Source organism: Pieris brassicae, chromosome 11, assembly GCF_905147105.1.
Source record: "Pieris brassicae chromosome 11, ilPieBrab1.1, whole genome shotgun sequence".
Taxonomy (NCBI): domain Eukaryota; kingdom Metazoa; phylum Arthropoda; class Insecta; order Lepidoptera; family Pieridae; genus Pieris; species Pieris brassicae.
In genome coordinates this window covers 10,652,528-10,673,728 of record NC_059675.1, presented here as the reverse complement: position 1 = coordinate 10,673,728, position 21,201 = coordinate 10,652,528, and the positions used below count along the sequence as shown (strand labels likewise).

The 21,201-nt window shown below is 34.2% G+C and overlaps 2 protein-coding genes across 6 annotated transcripts in view; both read left to right on the top strand.

Moving 5' to 3' along the window:
* The window catches only part of LOC123716077 (neurexin-1), a 69,204-nt gene extending 64,425 nt beyond the window's left edge, over nucleotides 1-4,779 (top strand). For all 5 annotated transcript variants that reach the window (XM_045671616.1, XM_045671615.1, XM_045671614.1 and 2 more), the window contains 3 exons: nucleotides 125-394; nucleotides 705-847; nucleotides 1,709-4,779. In XM_045671616.1, coding sequence (XP_045527572.1) covers nucleotides 125-394; nucleotides 705-847; nucleotides 1,709-1,861 — 566 coding nt within the window. In that variant the 3' untranslated portion in view covers nucleotides 1,862-4,779. The remainder of the gene's footprint in view (nucleotides 1-124; nucleotides 395-704; nucleotides 848-1,708) is intronic.
* A 681-nt stretch (nucleotides 4,780-5,460) lies between these two features.
* Nucleotides 5,461-7,379, top strand: LOC123716500. Its single transcript, XM_045672264.1, has one exon. It carries the CDS (start codon nucleotides 5,502-5,504, stop codon nucleotides 7,377-7,379), a length of 1,878 nt encoding a protein of 625 aa, XP_045528220.1. The 5' UTR covers nucleotides 5,461-5,501.
* Nucleotides 7,380-21,201: the final 13,822 nt, after the last annotated feature.

The window sequence follows — 21,201 nt, the reverse complement described above, 5'->3', positions numbered from 1 at the left end:
ATTGCTTTTAATGTAGCAGCGCCTATTTAACCATTAGCTACCAGGGTTATTACTGTCAGTACTGATACGACTTTATAATACTTTATGGTTAAATTAATTATAATTTGTAACATTCTTTCTTCAGAGGACACGCATACAAGCAATCAGTTTACACCGACAGTAACGCGACACACAGAGCCTGCGCAAACAACTGAGGAAGAGATCCCAGACTATGAAGATCACACGCACACCAAGATGGCAACTCGCTCACCTTATGGCATAGATGAAGTGGTGCCTGGTAGCTACCCGGGATATAATGGCCACGAACCTGAAATAACAACCAAATGGTATCATCCTAAATCGACTGATAACAGAGTGGTACCACCAGAATCTGAATTCTTCGCAACTATTGTTGGTAAGTTATACATTACAAGTGTCTTTTAAAATATTTCCCTATAAGTATTCTTTCGTTTTGGTTTTGAGCACCGCAAAGAAGAATTTTGCAACTAAACGGCTTCATAAGAACATTTTCTTGTTGTATTTGTATTTTATCAAAATGTAGACCAATTTGATTAAATACAATTCAAGGGATAATTAATGTTTGTTGTAACGTATATGGCAGTTAAATTGCTTTAGATTTTAATAAAAAAAACAATAATCGTAGTAACAAAACGCCCTTATTATAAATAGTTGTAGCTTATGCATCGGATTTTTTATATTTCCAGGTATCGTTGCGTCGGTGCTTATAGCAATAATTATTATAGTGATAATAGTGCTGAAGCTGATGTTCAAGTTGGACCCTTCGTATAAGGTAACGGAAGACAAGAGTTACCAGCAGAGTGCAAGCGCGGCATTGCTTGCGAATCAGGTATATGGGTTATAATAATGAGATCACTGCAATAAATTTGAAATACTGAAAAACACAGTAAAATATTAACTTCGCTGCAACATATTTCCTTGATATAAAAACATTTAGAGAGTTTACGACAGTAGTACACATTAAAATAGAACTTTTTTAAGAGATTCAAATGCAAATTTATTATATTATTTGCAATGTTTTTAGTGCTGCCACCATGGTCAGCGACATCAACTTGGCTATTTAATATTGTATAATATTGACTATTTTATATAGTAATGAGAGTGTTGCAATGTTGTCGCGATGTTGGTCATTGTATGTAAAAAAATGGTTACTAATTGGCTGAAGACGTTGAGTTATGATGAAACAGAAGATTTAATAACTGTTACTCTGTAACACACCCACTCCCCCCACACATACACACACACGCACGCGCACACACACACAGGCACAAACACACACCAAATTTATTTTTACGACTCCGTTTCCATTTTTTTTCCTTTAGCACTTGCTTATTTTCTTCTATTGTATCTTATGACAATGACCTGATTGTACGTGTTCCGGTCCGGTGGTGGAGAGGCTGGCTATCTGTCACTCAGGTCTCCTGTTACAGAGACCAGTCTCACACATACACTTCCAAATGTTATCATCTTAGTTTAATCATAATAACCTTCTATGTATGTATATGTGAGAGAAGAAATAAAGATTATTATTATTATTATTATATTTCGCTCTATCTACCAGATAAATAATGTATTTAAAAATTGATATACATATATTGAATAGCTGGTCATATAATTTAAATTTTATCAAAAATGTGTTATGATTTTATAAAATTACTAAAATTATCTTTATTTAATGTAACTTTTTCAGGCTCATTCAAGTTATCAAACCGGTTCAAATGTACAGACAGGTGGCGCTGTTCGAAACTTGCAGCCATTGCCTCTCAATAGGAACGGAGCATCGCCCCTCGCACCGATGCCTCAGCCGGTTAAGCGCGATGGTATCAAAGAATGGTACGTGTAAACGCGCTGCATAGTACATTAGTTAATGTAACGAATACATTTATAGGCAGCAGGGTTATTTTTTTACGTAATACAGATTTCAACAAAACTCTACTATCAAATGATTCATTTTAAAATTAATTTGTAATATATGATACACATACATTTTACAGTGTTAGTACGAGATACTTTTCCTCGCTAACTCGAGTCTTTCAAGAATCCTAACAAACGTTAAAATATATAATTAACGATAAGTCATCAATTAATAAAACATTCAACAATTTGTTTCACATTTTAATAATTCCAGAGCTTAATCAATAACTGTTGCTTATAAATGAAACGTGTACTCTGCAGTGCTAAGGCCATTAAAGACATACGTAGATCATTTTCTCAGATACCTTGGTTTATAAAAAAGGAATAAATAGAACATTTAAACGTCATTTCACTCCTGGTATCTGCAAATATGATCGCTCGACTTAGCTCGTTAGATTCGCGTGTCCATACAATCCTTAACGGACATATCAGATAGTTAATTTTATATACCATAGTCAATATACCCGTAGTCGCTTTTTAGCTGGTTGTATTTTGTCTCTATTTGTGAAATAAATGTGTTAAATCATCGTTTGATCAGATTTTCATTTGTAACATCCTCAAATAGAGACATCTTTGTAAAGTATGAATGGCATATACAGTTTGCGTTGCGTAAGTTTACTGTGAACTATCGACTGATTCGCAAGTGTTAGTGTAAATAATGTTATTGTTAGTCATTCGTGCGATTGAACTTAAGCCAGATAGTTTGATAGAATATGGAATTGCTTTTATTAAATGGAGTCTTGTCTTGTAGGACATTTTTGCAAATTGTTTATAAAATGTAATTATAGACTCCAATTCTGTTCAGGTTTCCTACTAACTAAATAACCAACCAAGCTTTTTATTTTGGCTTTAACAAATTCCGGTTTTTGTTACTGTTTACCTTTACCATATAAAAATAAGACAATATTGTTAATATTAGAGCTGCCAACACTGAAAATAAAGCATATCGTTAAACTGAAGACTACGGTAATATTACGATTTTCTCTTTCCTATATTTAGTAAATCTTTTACAAATATTTTAAGACGACACATAAATATGTGTAAGTTATTAAGGGTGGACATTTGGCCCAAATAACTTGAACTTTAGCGTTCTAGTTATTTGGGCCAAATTTGTCAAAGTTGATGGAAAATATACGGTTATCGTTTTTAATAGAATGACTTTAATTTATATTTGACCATAGGAGCGGCCATAATCAGAGTTATTGATTAAATTGTATTTAATGGCGGATTGAAAACTATTATTACATATTATCAAATTCAAAGCTTCATTTACATCTGCTAAAGAACGACTCTTTCAATAATTAAGAGGCATATATGATTTCTCTTAAGATTTCTCTAATAAATCAGTTTTTAGTTACATGCTTTAGAAAAGTGACGAGTCTTAGGAAATCATAAATAATATTTTAGTTGAAATTCTATCGGAGACCTAATTTAAATTACACAAGCCACAAAAAGTTACAACAATCTAAAATAAATGAAGTGTCGAGTCTTACATAACTTTAAATATTTTAACTTTATTCATTATTATAACGTGTTACAGTAATAATACTTGTGACATGATAGAATGTGACGCTGTCGAAGATATTTAAGTATATAGAGCGGGCGTTAGTAATTTGGTTTAGTTATAATAAACACAAAAAATGTTGTTCTTGGTAAAGTCGGTTCACGGACGATAATTTTACGTGATAACGTCATAAGAAAACTTTGATGAATGATTACATACATTTATGAATTGAATTGAATTATTATCATTATTTTGTATAAGTTGACATATATTTGCATTCGTAAATTTTACTTCAATTATACAAATTAATCACAAGTAACAATGTACTATTAAAAACTTAAGATAAATGCGTCACAAGCCAAACGCTTGACTTGTTCCGCTCTCGCTTGCATGCTCGGCTCAGGCGGAACGTGACAATGAGTCATGTTACGCTCAGCTCAGGCGGAACGTGACAAGGAATCGTGTTTTTTTGTGCGTGCAGCCGGCATTCATCGATTTATAAGTCGTTATCATGTTACCAATATTTATTTTCCAATTTGACAATGAACGAATTATTTTAACTTTTGGGATTTATGGTTCAATGTTAAATCACCGCTCTATTCTTATATTTATATTTGTCTAAATTGCATCCTATATAAATAGGTAAATAAGCTTAAATTTAAATGGCAATACATTGGTGACTACTAACTAGGTGAGAATATAATATTCGATGCAAGATCACAGCGAACGGAACGCACATTCGTTTCGTTTTTTGTTTTATATTCTCACGCTCCGGTAAACGTACTTGTAGGTAATGTTTAGGATTGAATGATGAATACATTTCTAATTATGATAAGTTTGTGGTTTTGAAATGGTCAAAATTAAACATGTTTCGATACCTTTTCCTCTAGCTTCTGTGTGCAATTCTTAAACCTTTAATATTAATGCTTAAAAGTTAATATTCCATCTACCGTCCCGTTTCCTCTTTCCAAAACTCAATTAGCTTTAAACGAATGTCATATTTATATAGAATGTTATAAAGCACAGGTTCTAGGTTCTATTGTATATAGTTAATATAAGATATAATTACTGTATTGCCACACTCGTTTTACGGCACAAACTTAGAAAAAATTATTTCCCTGTCAATTTTAGTGTTTAATGTGTTAGAAATTTGTATCGAATTTAATTGTTTAAATGTAGATTATGATTTGTCTGGAAGGAAATTTAATTGACGTTTATCAAATAAGTCTGCTTCTAATATAAATAAAATATGTGTTCCAAGTTATTGTACAGTTTATAGACGACTTCGGTCGGACCAAGTTTTGTTCTACATAAATGCGATCAATACAATGTAATTTACATCAGTTGTTGTTTTATTTCTGAACTTTATTTGGTTTAACTTTAACATATAAAACTAAATTATAACGAAGGCACGTTGCCTCGCCTCCAATTGTCTTCAATGTTATCATGATAAGATTTTTTTAAGAATTATCGTTGTAGACAAAATCAACCTTGACATTTTCCGCCCGTAAAAACCATTTTCTAAAGTTCACTAAAGCTATTATATCATTTAGTAAGGAAATTGCCTATATTTATTGAAATTATTTCAAAATGCCAATGGGAAACGTTTCATACGAATAGAAAACACTTTTACTAATCTTTTTATTTTAAATTTATTTCCCTTTATTGTTTTTACATGTGTTAATGTAATTAAAAAGTGTAGCAACAACGTTTAAAATTTAAACTTTAAATGCTTTCGACCAAGTAAAAAATATAACATAAATCTTTATAGAAATTGCGATTTCTTTTATTGAGAGTACCTATTTGTTATTTAGCCTCACCCGTTTAGAAATAAATATTAATTTAAATGCAATTTCAAGCTAATCAGTATATCAATATCTTGATTTCATGGAATCACGATGAAATTAATATTCTCCATAAAGAAAGTTGCACAGCCCTGATATCGTTACACGAATAAATAGTTGTTCAAACGATAAGGTCCTCAAACACATTAAAATCTTAATAGAACTTATACGTTACAAATATGATATCTTTTGTGTTTCGATATATTATTTTAGCCAGCACGATGTATACAGTTTTAAATGTGAATCCTTTACTGATGCCGAATGGTCTGGACGAAAGTGTTAAAGCATCCCAATGCGTCTTAAAACTTTCTGCTAAATATTTTGTTGAAAAAAAAGCTCTGAGCGGAAGCATCGTGATTGTGGGAATTAATGCCCAAGCGTTTACCAAAAAGTTTCTCTTGCAAACCGTACACAACGGAATAGAATATTCGATAATGGTTAAAACTCCGTATTATCCACACGCAAACGCTTCACACTTCCGTGAAAAGGCCAAAAATTATATGATGGTCTTAGAAAACCAACTTGATCTAAAAAATTATCTTAAACTATTGAGTAAACTACCTACTTGGAATCCATTTGCAAAAACTATTGTTTTGTATGAGAAACAAAAAAATGAGGTGAGCGAAAACCTGGCTAAGTTGTTTATTAACGAACTCCATGCGATGAAGTTGCTGAGAGTAATTGTGCTCATATATTCAGCTTTAGATGATGAAATTATTTCTTACTCTTGGAATCCATACAGTGAAACAAATTGCGGTGGCAAATGTGAATCAGTATATATTTTAGATAGATGTAAAGATAATCTAATAAGTCAGATAGAACTTCAAAAGGAAATGTTTCCATTAGACTTGAGAGGATGCCCTTTATTAACATACGTCGTTATCTCAGAGCCATACGTGATGCCTCCAGTGCGGAAAGTAACAAGTGAATTATGGAACGACGCCTACGAATTTCAAAAAGGCGGAGAGATAAATTTGGTGAAAATCATAAGCCAATTTACGAATATGACACTGATTACGCGTATGTCGGAGAATGGAGAAAATTGGGGTGACATTTACTCGAACGGAACGGCGACGGGTGCCTATGGTTTACTTAGAAATGATTCAGTTGATCTCGTTATTGGTAATATTGAAGTCACGAGAACGATTCGTAAATGGTTTAATCCTACAGTAAGTTACACTCAAGATGAAATGACTTGGTGTGTTCCTCGCGCCCGCCGAGCTGCTACGTGGGATAACGTATTTACAATATTTCAGAGGTCTACTTGGCTCGCTACATTAATATGCCTAATGACCGTGAGTTTACTGTTTCATTTAATGAATTACAAAGAAAATGAAGGTAAAGTATCGAAGTGGCCAACTAATTTAATTTTAAAAACATTTGGCATGCTGCTCGGTTGGAGCGTTATGTTGGATCCACGGTCGGCTACGTTCAGAATTTTGATGTTTGTCTGGCTTTATTTTTGTTTCAACATGGGGATATCGTATGTTTCTTTTTTGAGGACTTTCCTAATGCACCCACGATTTGAGAAGCAAATTAGTAGCGAGGCGGATCTCATTCAATCTGGCATTCCTCTGGGGGGCAGAGAGATTTACCGTTCCTATTTTGAGACTAATAACGCGAGCTCGTTTTATTTGTATCACAAATATAACTCGACATCTTTCTCGGTGGGGGTACGGCAGGCAGCTTACGAAAGGAATTTTGCGGTGGTTTCTTCGCGAAGACAAGCTATGTATAAGGATCAAATTTTAGGGAGAGGCGAGTCATTGATTTACTGTTTTGCTGAAACCGATAACCTTTATAAGTACGGTGTAGCTCTTTTAGCTCGGAATTGGTATCCTTTGTTGGACCGATTCAATAATATAATCCGAAGTGTTTCTGAGAATGGTTTGATAGAAAAATGGAGTGAAGAGTTGTTTAACCGTCCGAGGGGCGCCGAAAGGACGAATACTATTGTACCGCTGGGTATGCAACATTTACTTGGCGCTTTCTTCCTAATAGGAGTGTTAGATCTAATTTGCATCATTGTGTTTATTGGAGAATTAGTATGCTCTTATATGCAAAAGGGCACGTTTTCATTGTACTCTTATTTCAAATAATGGTTATTATTTAAAAAATATTAATGCACTTACAGTATTAATCAAAGAAACGTTAATATTTAAATAGTGCTTCTACAAAAAACGACATTAACTTAAATTATAATAAAGGATTTAGTACAAAAACATCTTTCTTTCTACTCCTATCACAAATATGTGTCGATCCAGAGCGGAAATGATAAACGGAAGAAACTCAGTTTTTTTTTAGTAGAAAGAAGTTTTTTCCGTTTCTTATACAAGTGCCTTTTTTCATAAATATTTATAGGCACTGGCTTGAGTTAAAATAAAAATTTAGAATTCTCGTAAAATATATTTCATAGCGGATACTTATTTGACATTATATACTGATATGTCTTGTAATATATGGGTGTATCTATGTAATATGTTGGTCCAACAATTATTCAGCTTGCTTAATTACATCCGAGCATCAATATTGCATTATCTACAGATTATACTAACCTCGAGTTATATCTTGATTACGTATAATTACAAACATATAACATACATAAATTTGCCAATTGACAAATTAGGCTAATAATAAGAAAATGCAAATGTTAAATGCAAGTCACGACAAAGTTATATTATTTTCTGTTTTAAGAAGCTATTGTTAAAATTATACCATATGTGTATTTAAGATATATCAGAAGTTCGCCATTTAATGTACGGTCTTTTGACAACAATTACTGAAATGAAAAAGAGCTGTCGGTCGTTGAACCACTCAATTAGTATATGAAGTTAAACCGTCAGTGTCGCTGTAACTTTGCATAACAAATGGTGGCCTTTGTTATATGCGTCAAACTCAAGCGTACGCGAAAGATAAATTGTTACGGAGGACGGTTGGCACCGAGAGCGGTTAGGTTAGGTTAATCGTAGTTTAATCACTGCATAGTGTAAGCTTGAGACGTAATCGATTACAAGGAGCTTCGAAGGGTAGTTGAAGTGCTTTATTAGAAGTGTGAAGTGAGGAGTTAGCTAATCGTAACTAATAAGTTGAATGAGTAAATTTAAATTTAGTTTAATTGGAACGCTAGGTATTCTGCAAATTACTAAATCTAAAGGTTAGATGTAGAAATGTATGATGATATAAAAGCGTGTGTTTACGATGTTTCATAATTTAGTATAATTTTTTTTGGGTAATTGTTTTTTGTTTACGAGCAAAAAAATTTTTGCTGCTGCTGTCTAGTTTGAATCATGAGAATAAGAAAAAGATGATCTCATATAAAAGTAGTTTTCTCACAAACAAAATGCGTTAGGATCATATTAGTTAATATTATATTATATCCTCAATAAAATACAAACTAATTATTGAACGTATGAGCAGTGTTGGCCTAGTGGATTCAGCGTGCATCTTTCATCCATGAGGTTGTATTTTCGATCTCCGTCTATACAATAATGGACTAGTTTCTAGGTGCGCATCTAACAATCGCTCGAACGGTGAAGAAAAACATCGTGAGAAAACTGCCATGTCTTAATCATTCAAAATAGTCGACGGCGTGTGTCAGGTCGACACACGCCTGACACACGCCAAGTAGGCTGATCACCTACTTGCCATTTCGATTGAAAATAGATCAGGTAACAGATTGAGAAATCTGAGGCCTATAACGGATGTAGCGCCAGTGATTTATTTTATTTGTTTAATTATTAAACTTTTGTCTTTATATTATATACATATAATTTTCTTTATATACATAAATAGCAACTGTTTAAATTTTACGAGTGAAACCGAGCTCTGTAATATAGTTGTCAAGTGAGACGCGGCGTGAGGCCCATTTGACTTCCTCGTCGTACACATAAATGCTAAACATAATTATCCATAACTTGAATTTGTTCCGACCTTGTTAGGACTTTATGCTATGTGAGGTGCTAAAATTTTAACGGTTATGCGGGGATGCGGTTATGGTGCTACAAAGTTGTAATATATACTGTGGACTTTGAACCTGCAAGTAAACAATAGGTCAGGATAATAAAGATATACGTTTAAACAAAATAAGAATAAAGATTGAAATGTCTTCATGCGTTTGAAGCAATTAATAAATTCATAGCTGTTAATTATAAGGCCAAATACTGTTCCATACTTATACCAACAAAGACTTTCGTTTCGTATAACGGTTTCTAATGGGTAGTTAGGTAAGTCGTGATTTCTAGATGTTTTCAGCTATAGAAGGGAGTGGTATAGAATACATATTAATCTGTTTCGCGAATAGAATAGAAGAATAGAAGTGAAAAAATATTGTATATATTATAACAAGAACAATTATTCATACTTCGTTGCAAAAATAAAAAAAATACCAATAACACAATACATAAAAATTACAAGGCATGGAACAGGCGACAATTATATGAATATATATTATTGATGCCTACTTTTAACACGTGATTGACACGCGCATTAAAACTAAAAATTAAAATGACATAACATTATAAAATAACATTTTCGCAGTTAAGTAGCTAACATACGAGATATACGTATAAGTTGGCGTGATTTCCGGCTAAAATTACTTTATAAATAATTACTGAAACAAACATAGTGTCTGCCTTACAACCTGCCTGCGTGAGAACAGGATCAGGATCCTGATATCGAGCAATTTTTTACTTCTTTATATTTGTATACTCAAGAAGCCAGTGTTTTGATTTCAGTATTAAAAAAAACAACAACGATAAAATAGTGTGATTTCCCATTTTTAGCGATGACGTCGCCAATTACTCATCATGTGGTAGGTACAATCATTCATACCATATGATCGAAATTACATTGGATCCCTCTTGGCTTCAAAGCAGACTCGTTGGTAAAGCACCGAACATTTTTCCTTTTGAAAGGGAAGAAATCACTCAATCCTTATAAAACTTTTTACATTTGTTATAAAAAATATTTTCATCGAGTGATACTGAAGAGTGATAATTTAATGCTGTCTAGTATACTCTAACGATATTTTAAAGGTATGCTTAAGCAGTCTATTTCACGGGTTGTTTAAGTTATTGATTTGTATTGTTAAACGTAAGTTATAAATAAATAATTACTCCAAGCACCCAACATATTCATGTTCAAATGTACAGGCACAATTTGTACTAAGAAACCAAAAATAAAATACATTAGCTGAGAATGTACAGACGATCAACGACTTACTTACAACGACCTCTAAACGATAAACCTAACTAGACGTATCTATTATACGTGACTGTTTCTTTGTTGGGGCCTCTATAATGATACACATTATAATAGATCCGCAGTTTATGTTCAGTCAAATTTACTTGGTTGTTTGAAAATTTCTTTCAATTGTTAAAAATCTAAAAAGAAGCAAATACGCAAACTGTGACGTATGGTTTAAAGGAGCACCTGTCAGTCAGAGACCACCTAGAGCGAAAGATCATTCATCTTTATACATGTCACAACATTTTGTGTACATATACAATCACCCTTATTCCCTGAGTATAAAGATCAAAATAGAATATAACACAACCTAATTACTTAACTGAAATAACGTTATTTCAAAGATCTTATTTCCTACTAATACGGGCGATTTTTGTGCAAGTTGTGAATAAATGATGTGATGCGGTTTTTTACGAACTTGTTATTCGAATGACACTTAATACGCTTTTTCCATACTTTCGTTGCTATCATTAAGACTCCCCTGTTTTTGACTCTAAACTTTCCTAAAACTCCTGTTTTTGAAAACACGTTGTACCATAAATCCGGTACGGTGGTTGATACACAATTTTATATTAAAATAACCCCTGAGCACATACCTTGTTTTCGTATGTTGTTTATACGAAAACAAGGGTCGAGGTTAGACCGATAATATAATACTAATACTTTGCCTTTTCAATAGTTCACAATACGCGCAAAACAGTAATTACGTAAGCATAAAATTGAGGACGTAATCAGTAATTAAATTTGTAAAAGGCAATCAAAAATAAAAAAGTTATCATATATCATATCAATCTAGCATAACCCGAGCGAAACAAAGAAGCTGGTTTAGCTAGCGGTAGTTTTTGGAACATATGGAGAAATATAAATAATGCATTTCTATAGCACTCAAAAGAACGCAAAAGATCCGGGAATCCTGCCTGTATTTACTTATGGAGCCAAAATCACAACGCTCACATGACCTACGACGCTATGTAAAGCCTGAGAGTCACACAGCGGGCGATGGAGCGTGCCATGCTTGCTTTGCGATCCCGTACGAAATGAAGCCATTAATTGAAGACCGGCGTGAGTGACGCAGTAAGGGCTGTCACAACATCTAAGTGGCGGTGGGTAGGCCACGTAGAGCGCATGGACAGAATAAAGGATCGCGCTGCCAGCCACCGTCTAAGTGGACCGACGTCATCTTCAATGGGCTCCCTGTGGCTGCAGAGAAGTAGTGCAGGGCTGCAGAGAAAAATGGTCAAGGCGTCATCGCCTACGTCCCAAAATGGATACAAAAATTGATGATGATAATTATCGAATACGCAGAAGGGTCTTTGATTAAGATTAAGATCTTAATATAGGATGATTTAATATAAGGCGACGTATAAACGTTCATTTAAATACACAATAAGCTTATATGATAAAGCTTCATCTCTTGAACTGCGCGAAGGAATTAGATTTTGTCTAGCGTAAAGGGTAACTTGTTGTAATGTAAACTAATTCTCTATTAACATTTGAAAAAAGTTAGCTGGCTAACGGCAGTAGGAATGTAACAAAATTTTACAAAAATGATATTATGGTTTATGCGTATTTCACGTATACTTAAATGTAATATATTCATAATGTTCGTAAACCTATACCCATTTTTAAATATAAAATATTGACCGTTATCGATCAGTCTCTATTAACGACAAAATCTTTCGTGACATTTACTTATTTGTAAACCGATAAAAGCGAGATAAAAATATAATTATTCCGCAGCAAAATTGAGACTGGTTCATTTTTTTTCTGTATTATTGATTTAAATGAAAAATATATTTTTTTACACTTGGACTGTACACTAAAGAATTTTCACATAAATAGAACCCTTACAAGTACTTACTCTCGTTTCTACAATGCCTTTGTGTTTTTTTGCTTTTGTACGTCTCTACAACTTACATCTTTCTAATACTTTATTAACAAAATAGAGTTAAAATATCATTATTGGTTTTGAAATAGTCTAATATTTTGTCAAATTTTAATAATTCATTTAATGAAATGCATATAAAACATCTTTCTTAAACTAAAATTAATAATAAAATATTATTTCCTACTGAAAAACATTTCTTACGTAATAATTTCACCGTGTCTTTTGCACAAAACTGAAAATGGTGTACGTATATGTTATTTATTCACTGAAAAGTGTTTCGTGGGTTTAGCTGAAATATTTAGTATATCGGCTTCTAAATTTCAAAATGATACTTTATTTCTCGTATATATAGCTGGAATAGATAAGTAACTTAATTACAGCTAATATATATAATAATCTTTTTTTTATTAAGATTTCGTGTATTCTAAACAACAATATTTATAATTGTCGATACAATGTACGTCTGCGTCCATATCAATCTCAATCAATCTTCAATCCGGTAAAAAAGTGTTTTCTTACGACCTCTGTAGACCAATTTCCAGATCAGATATATTAAAGTGTATATGTTACCGGAAATGGATGAAATCTAGGAATTGTATACAAATCCTAGGAAATTTATATAATTCCGAAGCTATTTTGGAAATGTGTAAAATATTGTTTCGAAAACTATTTAATACATAAATGTCCTAGGAATGTGCACATTGTATGTATTTCCAATATCGTATTAGGAAATGTACAAAACTAATGTTTTCTGTAATAAAACACGTTGTTAAAATGAGAATAATAATGTTTATTAGCACTCGTTGAGACAACAACGTTCAGGTAACAGTTATATCGTAAAATATAATTATATTTTTTTTTGTACTAGGTGAAATGCGCTCGCGCAGACCCGCGCCAAGAATATCGAGCTTGACGCGGGGACTGTGGGGCTGGGTCTACACTCAAATTCCTCTGCTATTCAGAGGGGTAGCGAGACCCCACCCACTAAAAACACCACAGCCCTTCACACGCCCTAAAGATGGGCTCTCGGGGTTCGCCAGGCATTCTACCCAAGGAAAATATAATTATCTTTTTTTTTTATGAAGGAGGTAAAAATGCACAACTGCAAGCCCGCGAGCGCATGCAGTCGCTATCGCGGGGACTGTGGGGATGGTTAACTCTTATCCCTCTGCTAATCAGAGGAGAGAAACCCGACACACTAAAATTTCCTCCTGAGCCCTCCATATCGCCTGCTATGCCGGACACATTCATTCTGAATGAATGACGTCTGGCACCGCATTGAGTCCCCCGGGGGTCGCACTAGGCATTCAACCCAGGGAACTCAGGCGAATATGACTGCACACGGGCTCAGCGACGGCGCAGGGGGATGCTGTTGGGCAAACGCTCCTCGCGTCTTGCCCCCGCACCCCCGCCTCGCCGCCGCCGAGCACAACCCCTCAGGCCATCGCTACGCACCTCCCGCTGACACTCGGCAGCCTCCTTCTGCAGCAGGACATGCTCACAGAAGAAGGCCACCGCACGCTATGCCTCTTGGCTACCAAGCATTGCTGCAACAACGCTCGGTAGCGAGAGGTCCGTCCCGACGACCGACACTAGGTCATGGCGTCATGCCTCGACCAAGTGGCACAATCGGCCAGGGTGTGTTCCGCCGTGTCCTCTGGGGCACCACAATGGTGGCAGATGGGAAGGGTTTCCCGCCTCGCCACCTTGTGCAGATACCGCCCAAAGCACCCATGCCCAGACAGTATCTGCGCCATCCGAAAGGACACGGCTCCACTCGGGCGATTCACCCATTCCCGTAGGCATGGGCGAATCGCCTCCACGGTGCGTACTCCCGCCCTAGGCATAGCCAGATCATGGGCCCATCTATTAAAGGTGGCCTCCCTGGCTTACCTCCTTGCCGGTCCGACCAGTTCAGCCCATCGGCCACCTGCCCTAGTCTCATACTTGAGACGATACAGGTCGCCTAGGGCCAACGCCTCTAACTCCCAGGGGGGAGTCCCCGCCAACAGGCACGCCGCCTCGAACGAGACGGTCCGGTAGCATCAAGCCGCCCGAACCGCCATCACTCGCTGTGGCCTCCTGAGTAGGGTGCGGTTCCTCGCCCTCAGTCTATCATCCCATACAGGGGCCCCATACAATGCCATACGGCGTATGATTCCGCAGTACAGCCTCCGCACACTCTGCTTAGGGCCCCCAATATTCGGCAATAGCCTTGCAAGCGCCCCCGCCGCCCCTACAACCTTTCCCCTGAGAGCTTCAAAGTGGGCCTGCTATATATATATATATATATATATATAATATATATGACTTACTAGCAGACTTAGAAGCGAGTGGAACATATAGCGTATAGGCCATACTCTCCGAAGAGATTTCCTTTATATCCCAAAGCAAGCACTCAATTGGAACCCGGAAGGAAAGCGGAAGCGTTGCCTTCCTGACAACGTATGGTTGCAGATATTTATTTATGTAATCATTCTTGTTTCATTGTTCACTATAATTATGGACATTATGCAACAAAGTAGAATTATTAACAATTATGTAAAAACAAAGTTATCGTTTATTACAGAATATATATACACGGCATAGTGTAGTAATTGAATTTTATTGTATTATGTAATGGGCGCCACGTGCTGCTCGCTAATACAGCATTGTCAGATGTCTTTAATGGCATAGTAATTAACAATGGGCTGGATTCTGTTTACGTCTTGAAATCTGAACAAAAATAAAATATTCACAAGTACCTAGTTTTATTACGAATTTCTGAAACATTTTTATAAAACCCAGTAACGCTTCAAACTTTTAGAGTTTTGTGATCAATTGTTTTTTTGGGCCTAAGCCATGCCCGTTTCCTTCGTGATGTTTTCTTGCACCGTACGAGCAAATGTTAAAGGAGCATATATATATTTTGTGATATAGTCAACTTAATCATTAATGATTCAAGTGGGAATAGTGCAAGTTATTTGACAGTTTTAAAATGTTTCTTGAGCGATTTGTAATTTTACACGATTTTTTGTACTAAATTTTAACAATCTTATTTAATTAATAATAATAATAATGGTACGATATACATATTTAATTAAATGTTGCAAATTGCGTATAACTTTTATTACAATAAAATCATATACTAAAATGCAAGCGGATGTTGCGAGAGTTATCAACTTTGCGAGATAAAAAGAAAAGGTTGGCCAACGTAAAATTCGCCTGTGGTCAGTGTGTGGGCATAGATTATTTCATGTTTTTCAGATATATTAATAACAGTCACCATGTTGCATTTCTATTTTGTTACGCGAGTTATAGATTACTCTATGCGTTCTTTAACGGATATAACCGCGAATTTATTGTATATTTCTATTATCTACTGATACGATATTTCGACCACTAACCGTTGATATCATGTCTGAGAATTATGGTTAAACATTTACTGCAATGATCAATTTTATGTTTGAGCCATGATATATTTACCATAAATTTATAGTTTTGATAAATACTGATAAAATGATATTTCCATAAGATATATAATTACATATGTACTTTAGATTCGTACCATCGGGTGGCCTTTTATGGTACAGGTAGGCCATCTGTTTCACCACCCTATTGAAATGTAATACGAGTGAGTATATCCATTATTAAAGTTTTTTTTTAAATCATTTTATATCAATTATTATCATTCTTGATAAGCATTTTAAGGAAATAACTTTTTGGTTATTAATATATTTACAATATTTTTATATCTATTTTCCATACCTATACGGATAAAACATTGAGAGAGTATCTGATTATATAATCTTTGAATCACCACTCAGCTTATGCGGAGCTGTAAAATTTAACGGTTTACAATAAACTTGTGGAACTTAGTCCTTTGCCCACATGTGTTCCGATCCGGTTATCCAGCCTGATGCTTTTATTATCAAAGCCTACTTCACGATTTTCAGTGAGCCACTCAAAACAACTCCTTTTACACTTTACGATGGTGTAAAATAGGCATATAAGGCAATTCTTTCTTCTATAGGTCAGCCATCTTGTAAGCCGTATGATGTGTGTAGATGTTTCTTTGTGGAACTAAAACGATGGATAGGGCTGGTCGAGAATCTAGTTGTTTTTGTATCGTAGATCAAAAAGGCTATTTATTATAGACAATAAAATATACATATATTTCAATACTTTCCTTGTAAAGCCTCCGAGTTTATTATTTTCCCCGGAATAACTTAGGTTGCTTTCTAATTATAATCCGACATTAGAACTGTTATGTATGTTTTAGTCGAGTAAACATGGAAAAAGCGTAGATGGATGTGATAGAAAAGGTTTTGCGACGAGAGCTTTGACTCCTACTATCTAGAATAGTCCATGACGACATCCGGCGCTTCTCAGGGCATATCGCAGATACAATACGATTTATTCCGTCCAGTTTCGCCGCATTAATATTCAGTTGCCTCACCTGTCGCAACGTTGTCCATCTCTTATATTACAATCTGTTTAACCCTAAAATTCCTTCCCATCTCAAAACTAATTATTGGGAGCCCATAACTATAGCTTACGCTCTTCCGAAAACTATATCTTTGAAATCCTTCTCCTAACTCCTCCTTTCTTGGCGAATCCTTCAAGGTCTCTGCAGTTAGGCTATGGAATTCACTTCTCGTCCCTCCTCACTTATCTCCTTCTCTATCTTCCTTTAAATTTTTCTGTAGAAACATTACCTCTCCACATCGTATCCCTAACTTTTTGGACAATATCAAAGTGTATTCCGCAATCCGCACGTTATTTAATTTATAATTGTTTAATCAAGCCAGATTTCATATATCTAATTGAAATATGGGGGTGAATGCAAAAATAAAATTTCTTTTTTTTCATGCATGCTGTATAAAAAACTTACAAACACTACAAAATAAATTAATAAAAGCACTATTTAGATTCAATTTTTTAACACAGACTAATAAAATCTACCAAGAAACCACAATTATGATGATTAAACAACTACATGTTTGTACTTTAATTAAAAAAAAAATTAATAACGCTCTCCATAGTAGCTTATCATTAAAAAAATCAAACACCCAACTACACGCAATACTCGTGGAGCGAGTTTGCTTATCTTGCCGAAGCCGCGCACAAATTATTTGAAGAGGTCCATCAGGTATAAGGGTGTGCAATTATTTAATCAATTACTATATAAAATTCGCAATATTAGCGCGTTTAGCAACTTCAAAAGGGCATTAAACGTATATGTCAAAGTGAACCTAGTAGACTAAAATTGGGACGTGTATCTCGCTCGTGTATACATAATATTAAGTTTCTCATGTAAATAAAATGCAATTTTATAATGAGAAATAAAGTTCTTTAAACAAAACTTTCGTACTAACTACTGACTGACGTGAGACTGATTTTAAATTATCGTGATTCATGTGCACTTTTTATTATTAATTTAAAATAAATCAAAACTGCATTTGAAAAGTCTAGTCAATAACTAGCATAAAAGTAGTGGGGTCCTATGACTTTATACGTATACCTTTTGTACTTACTGAAAAATTCGTAATAAGAAAAGTATTTTTATTTTTCACTAAATTCATATTAAATAGCGACGTCAATATATAATAAAAACTCCGTCTTTGTAACAGCAAAAGGGCGGGACAGATATATTTTTGGAACAAAATTTCATTTAGTCTATTATCTCGATCCCGTCGTATATGTCTCGTATATTTTTGTTATTGACTTGAACTTGAGGAATATTATACAGTTTATAATCTTTCAATAAGTGTGTATTTGATCATTTTCTGAATTAAAAAAAAACATAGATATGCAAAACAATTAATAAGTAAGTCATGTAAGTAGTTCAATTACAAAATTAAACGAAATTTATCAATTTTTTACATATATTTTTTTAAAATATGCTTGAAGATTATTACTTACTGTAATCTGCAAGGATCCCCATACCTAAGCTAGTATTGCTGCCTTGCGTTTCTTAATCGATCAATTCTTTACCAGATAATAATTGTTTATGAATTTTTTTTCCACTCCTACAGATTGTGATAACCCAGCAAATAGATAATAACACACCGTTTGCAATTGTACCGCAATAAAAATAACATGAAAGGAAATGAATATGACGTAGACCAAAGCAGGTAATTACAGCAGTTTTCTGAACGGTCGTTTGTTTTGGTGTGCATAGACTTGATTGGGTTATATTAAGTTTGTTTTTTATGAAAAGTACCTAAGGACCTAAGGCTATTTAATCGTATGTGCTGTGTCATCTTAGAATTTCACAGTAAAAAGACACAATTTAAAGTATTTAAATAATTAATTCGTAATAGATTCGTTGCTAATGGATGATCTCGATTTTTACACTAATTATATATACTATACTATACGTATACAGTTAGTTGAATCGTGGATTCAGACCGTTTCATTGGAGGGTCTATCACATTCCAGACAATTATGCACTTGCACTACCTTCTTCTGTTTTTCTTCAGGCTATTTCAGAGCGAGTCTAGTAGAGTGGTACAGTTTTCAGGAAACTCGTTTTCAGGTGTGAGACAAGATCGAAACATTGTAAAACGCCTAACATCATGGCAAACATAAATAGAATTAATTAGATAAGTATAGATAAGATATTAATTTCCTTGAATTTATCTCTCCATAAAAAAGATCTACGGCGTTAACTATCCGATAACTGTGTGATATGGTTATATTATGACATCAAATCAAAAACATCTGTTAGGCTGCCGCCGGAGAGTTTCAATTGTCATAGGATAAAAATACACGATAAAACAAAGTCAGCTGAAAATGAGAGCAAAACTTGTGAGAAAGTTGTGTGGTTTAATGAGTGCGTAATAATTTTTATTATGCCGTTTCCTAGTACGAATGATTTATATACAAATGTGAACATACTGTGGCCAGATGGCGTTTGTAAATAAAATTCCGTGAACTGTGTTATTGACGTTTTCGAATTGGGATAACTGTGATCTTGACCAGACTCTGATAATACGACATTTAAAAATGTTCTACGTACATGTTTGTGTTACGTTGTCTGGTGACAAGGTGATTTAATGTAAAACAAAAGGTCATGTCAGGTATTCTTTATTGAACTAGAAATGATATTGCCTAATCACATTGTACAACTAAAAGATCATGGCTAAGCAGTTGTCGTGTGTTGGGCTTGGAACTTCCTTGAATCGTAGAAGTCTTGAGCGGGCAAAACGGTTTTTTAGATAAAAGTTGTCTCATGATAAATGAATGTATGTCACATATAGAACAATTAATTTCATAATACGAAATGAATTAAAAATAATCAAGAGTAAATTTTCATTGGTTCAAATTATTCCACATAATCGCATCTACCTACCTCCTAAATGTTATTTAAAGTAAGAAATATACTGGCATACTACTACGTTAAACACTCATCACCTCATTAATTCGACAAATATATAAGGGAGAGGTACTAATTGGAATATTAATTAAAGTAAAACATTAATCTATCAGCCCCAAACAAGCGGTTCGTTGAATCACCCTTTGATCGCGTTAGGTAATAATCGCTATGAGCCATTATTGATATTTAAAAATAATTGAGTTTTTATTATTAGTTTTTGTTAATTTTTGATAAATGTGTATAAACTTTCAAACCTCAAACGTGGCTTCAGTCCGGTTTGTTCGTCGACGCAAATTCTACTATTTTTGTACAGCTTCTTATAGTCGTTGTTTCGTAACTTTTGGCTTGCACCACTATCAACTGAAATTGTTACAGAAACGTCAAATTTTAATTAGTACGAAAGCGTTAATTCAAATATAAGGGTTAAATTTTGAACTGCAAAGAGATCTGTGAAGAGTAACGATGTTTGTGCTATGTTGTAATTATTAAATGTAAAAAAGTCTAAACTTCACTTTTTTGAAAAACGTTGACTGTCGTTCAAGTGCTGATATACTATGTCAATGATAATATGAAAAATTATCATGTATTAATATATGTAAAACTTTATAGATTATTGTTCTCCTATGATCATTATTATTGCAGAACATAATATTTCGACATTATATAAAACGTGGACTGAAGTTACTAACAATCATATACTAATTTAATATATTAAAACCATTATAATGGTTGAAATTTATATACAAACGACCCTCGATGCAAAATTAATCCCTCTGATGGGGATTTAGAGAGGATTAATATTTATAATGGTATATGACATTGTTCCATCAAAATATGATACATTGTTTACGACAAAATTATATTTATTACATTACGTTACAATTATATTGTATATGTAGGTTTACCTTTTTCCTTTAATATTATAATTAAGATCAAACCTCGCATATCAGCGTAGTTACGAGTTCTGGATAGGAAAATCGAGCTGTATTACTAATTAATGTTACCAATTGTTATAATCCTTCTAACGGTAGTGATCAAGTTGGATAATACCTGCATAAATCAGGTCTAAAATGTCTAAAGTTTCAATGACGAAGTTCCCCTGGAGTGATGCCAACGACATTATATGAAGTTTCTAAAGTGCAGTAAATCCTGCTATCAAATTCAATTTATGTATTTTAACGCTATTTTTCAAAGCTTTACTTATATTTACCAAACGTTTTATAGTTAAGTAATTTTTCACCACCAAAACATTTACACTTCGTGCGAAATCCTGGAAAAAGTTCATCAACTGTGCGAGCTTTCGTAGGATGAAACAAGAAAGTATCAATCGTCGCTGTGGGAATGGATATTCGATCGTGAAAATGTGATTGTGCAGCTAAAAGCCTTACTACCATATCATATCAATAAACCAAAAAGTTTTCTACAGAAT

Bases quoted from the DNA above. Each gene is read 5' to 3' on its own strand.
- LOC123716500 (XM_045672264.1), top strand. From the start codon at position 5,502: ATGTATACAGTTTTAAATGTGAATCCTTTACTGATGCCGAATGGTCTG.